Consider the following 17,098-nt stretch of genomic DNA (forward strand, 5'->3'; position numbering starts at 1 on the left):
ACTCCTAGGAATTTACCCTAAGATTGAAAAAGACATATGCACCCCTATGTTTATCGCAGCACTATTTACAATAGCCAAGAAATGGAAGCAACCTAAGTGTCCATCAGTAGATGAATGGATAAAGAAGATGTGGTACATATACACAATGGAATATTATTCAGCCATAAGAAGAAAACAAATCCTACCATTTGCAACAACATGGATGGAGCTAGAGGGTATTATGCTCAGTGAAAGAAGCCAGGCAGAGAAAGACAAGTACCAAATGATTTCACTCATATGTGGAGTATAAGAACAAAGAAAAAACTGAAGGAGCAAAACAGCAGCAGACTCACAGAATCCAAGAATGGACCAACAGTTACCAAAGGGAAAGGGACCAGGGAGGATGGGTGGGAAGGGAGGGATAAGGTGGGGGGAGAAAGGGGGCATTATGATTAGCATGCATAATGTGTGTGGAGGGGGGCACAGGGAAGGCTGTACAGCACGGAGAGGACAGGTAGTGATCTTACTACGCTGATGGACAGTGACTGCAATGGGGTATGTGGGGGGAACTTGGTGGTGCGGGGAGTCTAGTAAACATAGTGTTCCTCATGTAATTGTAGATTAATGATACCAAAAAAAAAAAAAGTGCTGGTGTGAGACCACCAGCTTTGAATCAGAAAAAAAAAATTTACTGGTTATTGGACAAAAGGCAGTGTAATTTATTTTCAACTGTTTTCTTTCAAGTCTGCTCATAAAAAGCATGTGAAGTTGGAAAGACTGTTAAATAACTGCCCCTATTTATTTTTCAATGTTATTTTCTCTTTTTATCTTGATTTTTTATTAAAGTATCATTGATGTGCAGTCTTATGATGGTTTCACATAACACTCTGTTTTCAACATTCACCCATATTATCAAGTCCTCATCTGCTCTATTGTGGTCACTGTCCATCAGGGTAGTAAGATGCTGTCGAATCCTTACTTGTCTTCTCTGTGCTGCACTGCCTTTCCCGTGACCTACCTATATTGTGATTGTGAATTATTGTGTCCCTTAATCCCCTTTTCCCTCCCACCCACCCTCCATAACCCCTCCCCTTTGGTGACTACTAGTCCCTTCTCAGTGTTTGTGAGTCTGCTGCTATTTTGTTCCTTCAGCTTCGCCTTGGTATTACACTCCACAAATGAGTGAAGTCATTTGGAATTTGTCTTTCTCCACCTGGCTTATTTTACTGAGCATAATACCCTCTAGATCCATCCATGTTTGCAACTTTTTATCTTAGACAATCTTGTTTGTGTGAAAGTACATGTTAAATATAAACATAAAACAATGATAATTTTATATAAATCTGTTTTATGTGGTCTTCAGGTATATATAAAAGCTTCTCAGTTTGGTTATTTGTGAAATTATCAATACTGGGTTGAATTACTATCTATTGGCAAAGAGCTCTAAAAAACTTTAGCGTTTCCTAAATTGAGATCACCTAAACAATGGAAAAAAATGAACGGGCAGTATATTCATAAACCAACAAATAATTTGGCTGTAATGTAAAACACCACACCCACACAGCTGCTGTACATGAACATTATGCCTAACAGACTCACACGCACGGGTGTATATGTGTGTGCATGCATGTAAATACACAAATAGGCATTACCCACAAATCCACTTATAAAACAAAGCCTAATGATATGCTTCTTCCAGTTTCATATTCAGCTTTGCATTTTTCTTCTTCAAATGAATAGCTTTTTCTCAGTGAAGGGGCTTTTTGACTTGTCTTTTGCTACATAACAAACCATTCCAAAACTTAGTCACTTAACACAGAAACTTACCCTTATTTGCTTGTGATTGCAATTTGGGGAGGGCTTGAAGTTTATTTCAGTTCCCTCTGATTTTGGGTAGGTCTTTGTGACTGAGGATTAGAGTATCCATGGTGCCTTCACTTACATGCCTGGCACTTCAGCTAGGTGCTTGGATAAGAGGAAGGCTGACTGAACCCTGCACCCCCCTTACTTAGTCTCTTACCCTGCAGAGTCCCTTTCAGTCCATGTAGGCTCTCTTTACAACAGGCTATTTAGACTGTTTTATGTGGCAGATGACTTCAAATGTAGAAAAGCAGATGTTGCCGGGTCGCTTAAGGCCTAGACCGGGAACTGGCTTGGGAGAAATTGTTGGCAGTCCTCTTAACAGAAATTCCACTGCAGTTGCTGAATCTTAATTTGTTCAATTACTGTATTCCTCATTAGCCATTACTCTTCATAATACTAACTCCTTCGTAGACTTTAGTCTTAAAATATATAACATGTAGACTGATTTCTTTTATAAAATAGTGAGTGTTTCTTAAATTTGGGATTTGGTGGTACTGACTTGGTTAACTTCTTCACACAGGAAACCTGGACAAGCATGAAGAACTAGAGAAGCTTGTGGCAAATTTCTTGGGAGTAGAAGCTGCTATGGCATATGGCATGGGATTTGCAACAAACTCAATGAACATTCCTGCTCTTGTTGGCAAAGTAAGATGGTCTGTCATTTATGAAGACGCCCTTGTATATGTCTTTTGTTTTGTAAAGCACTTGGAACAAGCCAGAAGCTGTTGTAAACTTTAGAGTAAACATAGATTACCTGAAGATATTTCTACCACAAATTATTGGATAAGTATATCCTAAGGAGATTTATGTCATTTGAAGATTTCTTGTTAGAACCACTGATCTTTTGCTGTCCTATTAGATAACTCCTGCCTTCTTCATTTCATGCAATGTTGAAGGGGATTCTAATAAATGAAACCTCCTAAAAGGCTAAACTTATGGAAGAAAGAATGTTTAGTTTGAAAAGTTATTTAGTAGGTGGTTTTTCCTAAGTTAAAAAATATGAAAATATGGCCTAAATATCCTAACTTTCAGATATTATTACTTTCTGACTGCACTTAATATAATATCCATGCCTAATTAAAATATTAAAATCCTAGTGCACTTTTATAAAAAAAATATGAAAATATGTAGGTATCCTAATATTTATTCTTGCTGTCATGCATGTTCCTCAGAGATATGTGGGCAAATCATGTGTACAATATGTGTAATACAGGCAACAATATAGGTTAAAATTCCACCAGTGACATAATATATGATTCTTTGGCTTCACAGTAATGATAATACATTGCTATCCTACATTTTGGCTATATAAACCTGAGATTCTTATTTGGAATTTCTCAGAATTTTTCACACTATAGGATTGAATAACCTCATCCCACTTCTCCTTGCATGCTCAGAAACTAACAATCATTATCTAGAATTAGAGGTCTTGTATATAGATACAGAAGATAGTACCTTGAAGATTTATCTTTCACATAAAACATTATAGTTACAATGTTATTCAATGTCATTTAATCCATTAATGGTGGCAACTAATCTAGTTTTATATTTCTTTGTATCTGATATTAAATTCTTATTTGAAGTGGTTGATTTTTCAGCTTAAAGGCAGGGGAGACAGTATATTAACATGTGTTCTCGAAGCAGGAGCTTTGTATTGAATCGCTGTGCTTGTGACCTTGGGTATGATTTGTACCTCCTCTGAATGGGAGTTTCCTCATATGTAAAGTAGGGGTAATAATATTTCCTACCTCAAAGATTTGTTGTAAGGATTGAAAGGAATAATGTGTTTAAAACCCTTAACATAATGCCTGAAACATTAAGCATTTAGATGTTAACTGCTGACATTTAATTTTTATTTCATTTTTGAACCGAGTATATAATAGAGCCTCATAGTAGATTAGAAGAAAAAACAGATTGATACATAGAAATGGTGAATAAGGCTCTCTAAAAAGGAAGTGATAAACAAAAAGAACACAATTATATTGCAGATCTTGTCAGAGAAAAAACTAGCTGGGAAGAGAAGAACATAAACCTATGTGGAGGGAAAGGTGGGGGGATACCTTTTAAAGTAGAATGAAATGCCAAGAGTGGTAAATAAAGGATTTGAAGACTTATAGAAGAGAAATTCAGCATCTCCTAATTTTTTTCCCGGTTTCTCTCACTTTTCTTCAGTTTTAACACTTTTTTTCAAAGATAAATGTAGACGCAAAGAAGAGTTGCAGAAGAATACAGAGTTCCTATATACCCTTCACTCAGCTTCCCATTATGTTAGCATCTTACCTAACAGCAGAACATTATCAAACAAGAAATTAACCTTGATCAATACTATTAACTGAAGAATGGAACTTATTTCAATTTTACCACTTCTTCCATTATTCTGTTTCTAGGATCCAGTTGCATATCCACGTTGCATTTAGTGGTTGTATCTCCTCTGTCTGCTCCGGTCTGTGACAGTTCCTTCTTTTTTTGTCTTTCATTACCTTAACTCTTAAAGGAAGAGTTGTTCTTTCAAGGAAGAATTGCTACTTCTCCCCTATTTTTCATTATATATTTATGAATATTTTCTTATTCGGGTCTAACATGATTCCTTTTTATTCTGTTGCTCCAGTTGTTTCAGTGTTGGCCATCTAGAGACTGGTCATGACAGGTGCTCCCAACTTTTTTACCTATCTTAGCCTTAGTGTCAACTAGTTCTCCATGGAGCCCTGGTTCCTTTTATTGGAGGATGATATTTAGAAACCAAGGTCGGGTGTGTTTATTACTACTAGGGTGTCACTGCTTCTTGCTCCTCTATGTACAGAGCTAGAAAAATGTATGCATGTATACCTCTGCGTTCATGTGTGTACATACAGATTTTAAAACTACCAGTCCCTATTGGTACCTTCAACTCTTCTCTTCATTTCTAACTAGGTGGTTTTTTTCTCTTGTAATAAAAACTTTACATACACTAACAATTTCAGGCAGACAGCTGCTGTTAGACAAATTTCTTAAGTATATTCTGTAATAAACAGTCATATATATATGTGTCTGCCCTCTCCCTTTTATTTTCATGAGAGCATGCTGATAACATTCTGTGACTTTCTGTTTCCATCTAATTGGATATTTTGAGGCCATTTCTGGCACAGAAAAACCTGTTTCTGAGTTAAGATCTTATAGGTTGAAGGGCCCCATGAGATGTGAAAGAGTAAGAACCAAGAGCCTCTTCCGTTGCTTTGCAGAAATCCATGTTTACGTGTTAAACTAAAGCATGTTCAGGAATTCCTTTTTTTTAACAAAGCAGTCTTTTATTTATTTTTTATTTTTTAATTTTGCTATCATTAATGTACAAGTACATGAGTGACATTATTACTAGACTCCCCCCTGTTATCAAATCCCCACCACATACCCGATTACAGTCACTATCCATCAGCATAGTAAGATGCTATAGAATCACTACTTGTCATCTCTGTGTTATACTGCCTTCCCCGTGTACCCTGTCCCCCCACATAATATGTGCTAATCGTAATGTTCCTCCTTATCCCTAGCTTCCAACCCATCCTCCCCATTCCCTTTCCCTTTCGTAACTGTTAGTCCATTCTTGGGTTCTGTGAGTCTGCTGCTGTTTTATTCCTTCAGTTTTTTCTTTGTTCTTATACGCCACATATGAGTGAAATCATTTGGTACTTGTCTTTCTCTGCCTGGCTTCTTTCACTGAGCATAATACCCTCTAGCTCCATCCATGTTGTTGCAAATGATAGGATTTGTTTTTTTCTTATGGCTGAATAATATTCCTTTGTGTACATGTACCACATCTTTATCCATTCATCTACTGATGGACACTTAGGTTGTTTCCATTTCTTGGCTATTGTAAATAGTGCTGCGATAAACATAGGGGTGGAAATGTCTTTAAAACTCGGCTCCTGCATTCTTAGGGGTAAATTCCTAGGAGTGGAATTCCTGGGTCAAATGGTATTTCTATTTTTAGTTTTTTGAAGAACCTCCATACTGCTTTCCACAATGGTTGAACTAATTTACTTTCCCACCAGCAGTGTAGGAGGGTTCCCCTTTCTCCACATCCTCACCAACATTTGTTGTTGTTTGTCTTTTTGATGTTGGGCATCCTAACTGGTATGAGGTGATATCTCATTGTGGTTTTAATTTGCAGTTCTCTGATTATTAGGGATGTGGAGCATATTTTCATGTGCCTGTTGGCCATCTGAATTTTTTCTTTAGAGATGTGTCTGTTCAGCCCTTCTGCCCATTTTTTGATTGGCTTATTTGCTTTCTGTTTATTGAGGTATGTGAACTCTTTATATAATTTTGATGTCAACCCCTTATTGGATATGTCATTTACAAATATATTCTCCCATACTGTAGGATGTTTTTTTGTTCTACTGATGGTGTCATTTGCTGTACAGAAGCTTTTTAGTTTGACACAGTCCCACTTGTTCAGTTTTGCTTTTGTTTCCCTTGCCTGGGAAGATATGTTCATGACGAAGTCGCTCATGTTTATGTCCAAGAGATTTTTGCCTATGTTTTCTTCTAAGACTTACATGGTTCCATGACTTACATTCAGGTCTTTGATCCATTTCTAATTTACTTTTGTGTATGGGGTTAGACTATGATCCAGTTTTATTCTCTTACATGTAGCTGTCCAGTTTTGCCAACACCAGCTGTTGAAGAGGCTGTCCTTTCCCCATTGTATATCCATGGTTCCTTTATCATATATTAATTGGCCATATATGTTTGGATTACTATCTGGACCCTCTATTCTGTTCCACTGGTCTGTGGATCTGTTCTTGTGCCAGTTCCAAACTGTCTTGATTACTGTGGCTTTGTAGTAGAGCTTGAAGTTGGGGAGCATAATGCCCCCTGCTTTATTCTTCCTTCTCAAGATTGCTGTAGCTATTCAGGGTCTTTTGTGGTTCTATATGAGTTTTAGAACTATTTGTTCCAGTTCGTTGAAGAATGCTGTTGGTATTTTGATAGGGATTGCATTGGATCTGTAGATTGCTTTATGCAGAATGGCCATTTTGACAATATTAATTCTTCCTAGCCAGGAGCATGGGATGAGTTTCCATTTGTTAGCATCCTCTTTAATTTCTCTTAAGAGTGTCTTGTAGTTTTCAGGGTATAGGTCTTTCACTTCCTTGGTTAGGTTTATTCCTAGGTATTTTATTCTTTTTGTTGGAACGGTGAATGAAATTGTTTTCCTGATTTCTCTTTCTGCTAGTTGATCATTAGTGTATAGGAAAGCAACAGATTTCTGTGTATTAATTTTGTATCCTGCAACTGCTAAATTCAGGTATTAGTTCTGGTAGTTTTGGAGTGGTTCTTAAGGGTTTTTTATATACAATATCATGTCATCTGCAAATAGTGACAGTTTGACTTCTTCTTCACCAATCTGGATGCCTTTTATTTCTTTGTGTTGTCTGATTGCTGTGGCTAGGACCTCCAGTACTATGTTGAATAACAGTGGGGAGAGTGAGCATCTCTGTCTTGTTCCCTATCTTAGGTGAAAAGCTTTCAGCTTCTTGCTGTTAAGTATAATGTTGGCTGTGGGTTTGTCATATACGGCCTTTATTAAGTTGAGGTACTTACCCTCTATATCCATTTTGTTAAGAATTTTTATCATGAATGGATGTTGAACTGTGGAGATGATCATGTGGTTATTGTCCTTTTTGTTGATGTGGTGGATGATGTTGATGGGTTTTTGAATGTTGTACCATCCTTGCATCCTTGAGATGAATCCCACTTGATCATGGTATATGATCCTCTTGATGTATTTTTGAATTCGGTTTGCTAATATTTTGTTGAGTATTTTTGCATCTGTGTTTATCAGGGATATTCGTCTGTAGTTTTCTTTTTTGGTGGGATCTTTGCCTGGTTTTGGTATTAGGGTGATGTTGGCTTCATAGAATGAGTTTGGAAGTATTCCCTCCTCTTCTATGTTTTTGGAAAACTTTAAGGAGAATGGGTATTATGTCTTCTCTATATGTCTTATAAAATTGAGCGGGGAATCCATCTGGTCCGGGGATTTTATGCTTGGGTAGTTTTTTTATTACCAATTCAATATCGTTGCTGATAATTGGTCTGTTTAGATTTTCTGTTTCTTCCTTGGTCACTCTTGGAATGTTGTCCATTCTTCTCGGTTATCTAGCTTGTTAGCATATAGATTTTCATAGTATTCTCTAATAATTCTCTGTATTTCTGTGGTGTCTGTTGTGTTTTTTTTTCTCATTTCTGATTCTGTTTATATGTGTAGATTCTCTTTTTCTCTTAATAAGTCTGGCTAGGGGTTTGTCTATTTTGTTTATTTTCTCAAGGAACCAGCTCTTGGTTTCATTGATTTTTTCTATTGTTTTATTCTTCTCAATTTTAATTATTTCTTCTCTGATCTTTATTATGTCCCTCCTTCTGCTGACTTGGGGCCTCATTTGTTCTTCTTTTTCAGTTTTAATACTTGTGACTTTATAGACTATTCATTTGGGATTGTTCTTCCTTGTTTAAATAGGCCTGGATTGCTATATACTTTCATCTTAGAACTGCCTTTGTTGCACTCACAGAAGTTGAGGCTTTGTCCTATTGTTGTCATTTGTCTCCATATATTGCTTGATCTCTGTTTTAATTTGGTCATTGATCCATTGATTGTTTATGAGTATGGTATGTTGTTAAGCCTCCATGTGTTTGTGAGCCTTTTTGTTTTCTTTGTACAGTTTATTTCTTGTTTTATACCTTTGTGATCTGAGAAGTTGGTTGGTAGAATTTCAATCTTTTGGAATTTACTGAGGCTCTTTTTGTGGCCTAGTATGTGGTCTATTCTGGAAAATGTTCCATGTGCACTTAGGAAGAATGTGTGTCCTGTCGCTTTTGGGTGTAGAGTTCTGTAGATGTCTGTTAGGTCCATCTGTTCTAGTGTGTTGTTCAGTGCCTGTGTGTCCTTAGTTATTTTCTGCCTGGTTGACCTGTCCTTTGGAGTGAGTGCATTGCATTCTATTTCCTCCTTTAATTCTATTAGTATTTGTTTCACATATGTTGGTGCTTCTATGTTGGGTGCATATGTATTTATAATGGTTATATCCTCTTGTTGTACTGACCCCGTTATCATTATGTAATGTCCTCCTTTATCTCTTGGTTGTTTTGAAGTCTATTTTGTCTGAAAGAAGTACCGTAACACCTTTTTTCTCCCTATTGTTTGCATGAAATACCTTTTTCCATCCCTTCACTTTTAATCTCTGTTTATTTTTGGGTTTGAAGTGAGTCTCTTGTAAGCAGCATATAGATGGGTCTTGCTTTTTTATTCATTCTATTACTCTATGTCTCTTTTTTTTTTTTGGTATCATTAATCTAGAATTATGTGAAGGACATTATGTTTACTAGGCTTCTCCCTTCACCAAGTCCCCACCACATACCCCTTCACAGTTACTGTCCATCAGCATAGTAAGATGCTGTAAAATCACTACTTGTCTTCTCTGTGTTGCACAGCCCTCCTCATGCCCCCCCCTCAAACTATACATGCTAATCGTAAGGCCCCCTTTCTTTTTCCCTGTCCTTATCCCTCCCTTCCTACCCATCCTCCCCAGTCCCTTCCCCTTTGGTAACTGTTAGTCCATTCTTGGGTTATGTGATTCTTCTTCTGCTCTTTTATTCCTTCAGTTTTTCTTTGTTCTTATACTCCACATATGAGTGAAATCATTTGGTATTTGTCTTTCTCTGCTTGGCTTATTTCACTGAGCATAATACCCTCTAGCTCCATCTGTGTTGTTGCAAATGGTAGGATCTGTTTTTTTCTTATGGCTGAGTAATATTCCATTGTGTATATGTATCACATCTTTATCCATTCATCTACTGATAGACATTTAGGTTGCTTCCCTATCTTGGCTATTGTAAATAGTGCAGTGATAAATATAGGGGTGCATCTGTCTTTTTCAAACTGGAGTGCTGTATTCTTTTTTTTTTTTTTTTTACTCATTAAAACAATAGTTTATTTTCTCCTTAAAAATATGATTAGAAATTTTAAACAGAAAATACTGATAATACAGCAAAGTAGAGAAAGAAAGAAAAGTGAACTCAACTATTTTCAGTAGCTTTTCAGACAGTCAACAAATATGAAAATAGGTGTTTTATCTGCAGCTCTTGCTGTGAGAACTCTTAAGTAGGGAATGTTTGTTTAGGGAATGTGTGTGTATTTCCATTGGTCAGTTTTCCTTTTATTTATTTATTTATTTTTTTGGACATTCATTTTATTATCATTAATCTACAATTACATGAAGAACATTATGATTACTAGACTTGCCCCTTCACCAAGTCCCCCCACAAACCCCATTACAGTCACTGTCCATCAGCATAATAAGATGCTGTAGACTCACTACTTGTCTTCTCTGTGTTGCACATCCCTCCCTATGCCCCCCCTCACGTTATACATGCTAATCATATGGCCCCCTTTCATTTTCCATGCCTTTATCCCTCCCTTCCCACCCCTCCTGTCCAGTCCGTTTCCCTTTGGTAACTGTTAGTCCATTCTTGGGTTCTGTGATTCTGCTGCTGTTTTGTTCCTTCAGTTTTCCTTTGTTCTTATACTCCACAGATGAGTGAAATCATTTGGTACTTGTCTTTCTCCACCTGGCTTATTTCACTGAGCATAATACCCTCTAGCTCTATCCATGTTGTTGCAAATGGTAGGATTTGTTTTCTTCTTATGGCTGAATAATACTCCATTGTGTATATGTAGCACATCTTCTTTATCCATTCGTCTAATGATGGACACTTAGATTGCTTCCATTTCTTGGCTATTGTAAACAATGCTGCGATAAACATAGGGGGGCATCGGTCTTTTTCAAACTGGGCTGCTGCATTCTTAGGGTAAATTACTAGAAGTGGAATTCCTGGGTCAAATGGCATTTCTATTTTTTGAGCAATTTGAGGAACCTCCATACTGCTTTCCACATGGTTGAACTAATTTACATTCCCACCAGCAGTGTAGGAGGGTTCCCCTTTCTCCACAGCGTCGCCAACATTTGTTGTTGTTTGTCTTTTGGATGATGGTGATCCTTACTGTTGTGAGGTGATATCTTGTGGTTTTAATTTCCAGTTCTCTGCTGAAAAGCGACGTGTAGCATCTTTTCATGTGTCTGTTGGCCATCTGAATTTCTTCTTTGGAGACTGTCTGTTTAGCTCCTCTGCCCATTTTTTAATTGGATTGCTTTTTGTTTGTTGAGATGTGTGAGCTCTTTATATATTTTGGATGTCAACCCTTTATCGAATCTGTCATTTATGAATGTATTCTCCCATACTGTAGGGTACCTTTTTGTTGTATTAATGGTGTCCTTTGCTGTACAGAAGCTTTTTAGCTTGATATAGTCCCACTTGTTCATTTTTGCTTTTGTTTCCCTTGCCCGGGGAGATATGTTCATGAAGAAGTCACTCATGTTTATGTCCATGAGATTTTTGCCTATGCTTTTTTCTAGAGTTTTATGGTTTCATGGCTTACATTCAGGTCTTTGATCCATTTCAAATTTACTCTTGTGTATGGGGTTAGACAGGGATCCAGTTTCATTCTCTTACATGTAGCTGTCCACTTTTGCCAGCACCATCTGTTGAAGAGACTGTCATTTCCCCATTGTATGTCAATGGCTCCCTTATTGTATATTAATTAGCCATATATGTTTGGGTGAATGTTTGGAGTCTCTATTCTGTTCCACTGGTCTGTGGCTCTGTTCTTGTGCCAGTACCAAATTGTCTTGATTACTGTGGCTTTGTAGTAGAGCTTGAAGTTGGGGAGTGAGATCCCCTCCACTTTATACTTCCTTCTCAGGATTGCTTTGGCTATTTGGGGTCTTTGGTGGTTCCATATGAATTTTTGAACTATTTGTTCCAGTTCATTGAAGAATGCTGTTGGTAATTTGATAGAGATTGCATCAAATATTTATATTGCTTTGGGCAGGATGGCCATTTTGACAATATTAATTCTTCCTAGCCAGGAGCATGGGATGAATTTCCATTTGTTAGTGTCCTCTTTAATTTCTCTTAAGAATGTCTTGTATCTTTCACTTCCTTGGTTAGGTTTATTCCTAGGTATTTTATTCTTTTAGATGCTATTGTCAATGAAATTGTTTTCCTGATTTCTCTTTCTATTAGTTCATTGTTAGTGTATAGGAAAGCCACAGATATCTGTGTGTTGATTTTGTATCCTGCAACTTTGCTGAATTCCGATATTAGTTCTAGTAGTTTCAGAGTGGAGTCTTTAGGGTTTTTTATGTACAGTATCATGTCATCTGCAAATAGTGACAGTTTGAGTTCTTTTTTACCAGTCTGGATTCCTTGTATTTCTTTGTTTTGTCTAATTGCCATGGCTAGGACCTCCAGTACTGTGTTGAATAACAGTGGGGAGAGTCGGCATTCCTGTCTTGTTCCTGATCTCAGAGGAAAAGCTTTCAGCTTCTCGCTGTTCAATATAATGTTGGCTGTGGGTTTTTCATAGATGGCCTTTATTATGTTGAGGTACTTGCCCTCTATTCCCATTTTGCTGAGAGTTTTTATCATGAATGGATGTTGAACTTCGTCAAATGCTTTTTCAGCATCTATGGAGATGATCATGTGGTTTTTGTCTTTCTTTTTGTTGATGTGGTGGATGATGTTGATGGATTTTCGAATGTTGTGCCATCCTTGCATCCCTGGGATGTATCCCACCTGGTCATGGTGTATGATCCTCTTGATGTATTTTTGATTTCGGTTTGCTAATATTTTGTTGCGTATTTTTGCATCTACGTTCATCAGGGATATTGGTCTGTAGTTTTCTTTTTTGGTGGGATCTTTGCCTGATTTTGGTATGGGGTGATTTTGGCTTCATAGAATGAGTTTGGGAGTATTCCCTCCTCTTCTTTTTTTGGAAAACTTTAAGGAGAATGGGTATTATTTCTTCTCTGTATGTCTGATAAAATTCCGAGGTGAATCCATCTGACCCGGGGGTTTTGTTCTTGGGTAGTTTTTTGATTACCACTTCAATTTCATTGCTCGTAATTGGTCTGTTTAGATTTTCTGTGTCTCTCTGGGTCAGTCTTGGATGGTTGTATTTTTCTAGGAAGTTGTCCATTTCTCCTAGGTTTTCCAGCTTGTTGCCATTTAGGGTTTCATAGTATTCTCTAATAATTCTTTGTATTTCTGTGGGGTCCGTTGTGATTTTTCCTTTCTCATTTCTGATTCTGTTGATGTGTGTTGACTCTCTTTTTCTCTTAATAAGTCTGGCTAGAGGCTTATCTATTTTGTTTATTTTCTTGAAGAACCAACTCTTGGTTTCATTGATTTTTTCTATTGTTCTGTTCTTCTCAATTTTATTTATTTCTTCTCTGATCTTTATTATGTCCCTCCATCTGCTGACCTTTGGCCTCATTTGTTCTTCTTTTTCCAATTTTGATAATTGTGTCATTAGACTATTCATTGGGGATTGTTATTCCTTCTTTACATATGCCTGGATTGCTATATACTTTCCTCTTATGACTGCTTTTGCTGCGTCCCACAGAAGTTGGGGCTTTGTGTTGTTGTTGTCATTTGTTTCCATATATTGCTGGATCTCCATTTTAATTTGGTCATTGATCCATTGATTATTTAGGAGCATGTTGTTAAGCCTCCATGTGTTGGTGAGCCTTTTTGCTTTCTTTGTACAATTTATTTCTAGTTTTATACCTTTGTGGTCTGAAAAGCTGGTTGGTAGGATTTCAGTCTTTTAGAATTTACTGAGGCTCTTTTTGTGGCCTAGTACGTGGTCTATTCTGGAGAATGTTCCATGTGCGCTTGAGAAGAATGTGTATCCTGTTGCTTTTGGATGTAGAGTTCTATAGATGTCTATTAGGTCCATCTGTTCTAGTGTATTGTTCAGTGCCTCTGTGTCCTTACTTATTTTCTGTCTGATGGATCTGTCCTTTGGAGTGAGTGGTGTGTTGAAGTCTCCCAAAATGAATGCATTGCATTCTATTTCCTCCTTTAATTCTGTTAGTATTTGTTTCACATATATTGGTGCTCCTGTATTGGGTACATATATGTTTATAATGGTTATATCGTCTTGTTGGACTGAGCCCTTTGTCATTATGTAATATCCTTCTTTATCTCTTGTTACTTGATTTGTTTTGAAGTCTATTTTGTCTGATACTAGTAATGCAACACCTGCTTTTTTCTCCCTGTTTCCTTGAAATATCTTTTTCCATCCCTTGACTTTTAATCTGTGTATGTCTTTGGGTTTGAGGTGATTCTCTTGTAAGTAGCATATAGATGGGTCTGGCTTTTTTATCCATTCTGTTACTCTGTGTCTTTTGATTGGTGCCTTCAGTCCATTTACATTTAGGGTGATTATTGAAAAATATGTGCTTATTGCCATTGCAGGCTTTCGATTCGTGTTTACCAAAGGTTCAAGGTTCAAGGTTCACTTCTTTACTACCTTACTCTCTAACTTAACTCGCTTATTGAGGTATTATAAACACAGTCTGATGATATTTCTCTCCCTTCTTATTCCTCCTCCTCCATTCTTCATATGTTGTGTGTTTTGTTTTGTGCTCTTTTCCGGAGTGCTCCCATCTAGACCAGTCCCTCTAAAATACCCTGTAGAGGTGGTTTATGGGAGACAAATTTCCTCAACTTTTGCTCTTCTGGGAATTGTTTAATCCCTCTTTCATATTCAAATGATAATCGTACTGGATACAGTATCCTTGGTTCACGTCCCTTCTGTTTCATTGCATTAAATATATCATGTGATTCTCTTCTGACCTGTAAGGTTTCTGTTGAGCAGTCTGATGATCTCGTGATGGGTTTTCCTTTGTAGGTGACCTTTTTTCTCTCTCTGGCTGCCTTTAATACTCTGTCCTTGTCCTTGAACTTTGGCATTTTAATTATTACGTGTCTTGGTGTTGTCCTCTTTCGGTCCCTTCTGTTGGGAGTTCTGTGTGCCTCCATAGTCTGAGCAACTATTTCCTCCCCCAGTTTGGGGAAGTTCTCAGCAATTGTTTCTTCAAAGACACTTTATATCCCTTTCTCTCTCTCTCTTCTTGTGGTATCCCTATAATGCAGATATTGTTCCTTTTGGATTGGTCACACATTTCTCTTAATATTGTTTCATTCCTGGAGATCCTTTTATCTCTCTCTGCATCAGCTTCTATGCATTCCTGTTCTCTGGTTTCTATTTCATCAATGGCCTCTTTCATCTTATCCATTCTGCTTATAAATCCTTACAGAGATTGTTTCAGTTCTGTAATCTCCCTCCGGATGTCATCCCTTAGCTTTTGTATATTTCTCTGCATCTCTGTCAGCATGTTTATGATTTTTATTTTGAATTGTTTTTCAGGTAGACTGGTTAGCTCTGTCTCTGCCGATCCTCTCTCAGGGGTTGTCTGAACTATCTTGGACTGGATTGAATTTTTTTGCCTTTTCATGGTGATAGCTGTGGTTTAGGGCACCTGTTTTTCCCCGGGATTCCCAGCCGCTGGGTAAGTGTGCCAGGACGACTTCGTCTAGTTGTGGGGTCCCTCTGTCTGTAAGACTTGAAAAAAGCACTCACTTTTCTTTTGTCTCAGAGGCACCAATTGCGGGGACCTGCCCGCAGTTTTTGCTTTTCCGTTTCTCTAATATCCAGCACCCCGTGCACCTTGTGTCTGGATTCCGGGTGCGGATTTCGAGAATTTGTTGTTTAGCAGTCCTGGGCTTTCACTCCCTCCCCGTTCCAACTCCTTTTTACCCGCTGGGTTCTGGGGTGTGGGAGCGTTCGGTTCCCGTCTGGCCGCAGCTTGTATCTTACCCCCTTCGTGTGATGTTGTGTTCTCGCAGATGTAGATGTATCCTGGCTCTTGTACTGTATCCACTGGTGTCTCTTTTAAGAATAGTTGTATTTATTGTATTTTCATAAATATATATGTTTTTGGGAGGAGATTTTCACTGAACTACTCATGCCACCATCTTCTTGTGATCCCTACTCTATGTCTTTTGATAGGTGCATTCAGTCCATTTACATTTACTGTGATTATCGATAGATATGTACTTATTGCCATTGCAGGCTTTGGATTCGTGGTTACCAATGTTTCAAAGGTAACTTCTTTATTAATAACTCTCTGATTAAGCTATTATAAACACAGTCTGATGACTCTTTATTTCTCTCCCTTCTTATTCTTCCTCCTCCATTCTTTATATGTTTGGTGTTTTATTCTGTACTCTTTTGTGTTTCCTTTGACTGCTTTTCTGGATAGTTGATTTTATTTTTTGACTTTAGTTAGTATTTGCTTTGTCTGCTTTCTTTGCTGTGATTTTATTTTCTCTTGTGACATCTATTTCGCCTTAGGAGTGCTTCCATCTAGAGCAGTCCTTTTAAAATATCCTATAGAGGTGGTATGTGGGAGGTAAATTCCCTCAACTTTTGCTTGTCTGGAAATTGTTTAGTCCCTCCTTCGTATTTAAATCATAATCATGTTGGATACAGTATTCTTCATTCGACGTCCTTCTGTTTCATTGCATTAAATATATCATGCTATTCTTCTGGCCCGTATGGTTTCTTTGGAGAAGTCTGATGATTGCCTTATGGGTTTTCCTTTGTAGGTGATCTTTCTTTTCCTGTCTGGCTGCTTTTAATACTCTATCTTTGTCTTTGATCTTTGCCATTGTAATAATTATATGTCTTGGTGTTGTCCTCCTTGGGTCCCTTGTGTTGGGAGATCTGTGGGCTTCCATGGTCTGTGAGACTATTTCCTTCCCCATTTTGGGGAAGTTTTCAGCAATTACCTCCTCAGTAGCACTTTCTATTCCTTTTTCTCTCTCTTCTTCTGGTACCCCTATAATGTGGATATTGTTCCATTTGGATTGGTCACACCGTTCTCTCAGTATTCTTTCATTCTTAGAGATCCTTTTTTCTCTCTGTGTTTCAGCTTCTTTGTATTCCTCTTCTCTAATTTCTATTCCATTTACTGTCTCTTCTACTACATCTAATCTGCTTTTAAATCCCTCCATTGTATGTTTCATTTCAGATATGGAATTTCTTAATGATTGAATCGCTGTCTGAAATTAGTCCCCGAGTTCTTGAATATTTTTCTGTACCTCCATGAACATGTTTATGATTTTTATTTTAACTCACTTTCCGGAAGATTGGTGAATTCAGTTTCAGTTGGCCCTTTTTCTGGGGTTTGTGAGATTTTGGTCTGATCCAGTTTCCTTTGACATTTCATAATTCTATGTGGTGTCCTCTAGTGCCCAGAACCTCTAGTCTCTGGAGCTTCTCAGCCCCTTGATTGAGGTTGGCAATCGTAAG

General features: G+C 37.6%; 1 protein-coding gene across 3 annotated transcripts in view; it reads left to right on the top strand.

Moving 5' to 3' along the window:
* Window positions 1-17,098, top strand: part of SPTLC2 (serine palmitoyltransferase long chain base subunit 2) — a 127,861-nt gene that overhangs the window by 40,383 nt on the left and 70,380 nt on the right. For all 3 annotated transcript variants that reach the window (XR_012133743.1, XR_005061721.2, XM_037019836.2), the window contains exon 5: window positions 2,363-2,487. Coding sequence is in view for 1 of the 3 variants with exons in the window: in XM_037019836.2 (XP_036875731.1) it covers window positions 2,363-2,487 (125 nt within the window). In the remaining 2 variants the exon portion in view is untranslated. The remainder of the gene's footprint in view (window positions 1-2,362; window positions 2,488-17,098) is intronic.

The sequence above is a fragment of the Manis javanica genome, chromosome 8, assembly GCF_040802235.1.
Source record: "Manis javanica isolate MJ-LG chromosome 8, MJ_LKY, whole genome shotgun sequence".
Classification (NCBI taxonomy): domain Eukaryota; kingdom Metazoa; phylum Chordata; class Mammalia; order Pholidota; family Manidae; genus Manis; species Manis javanica.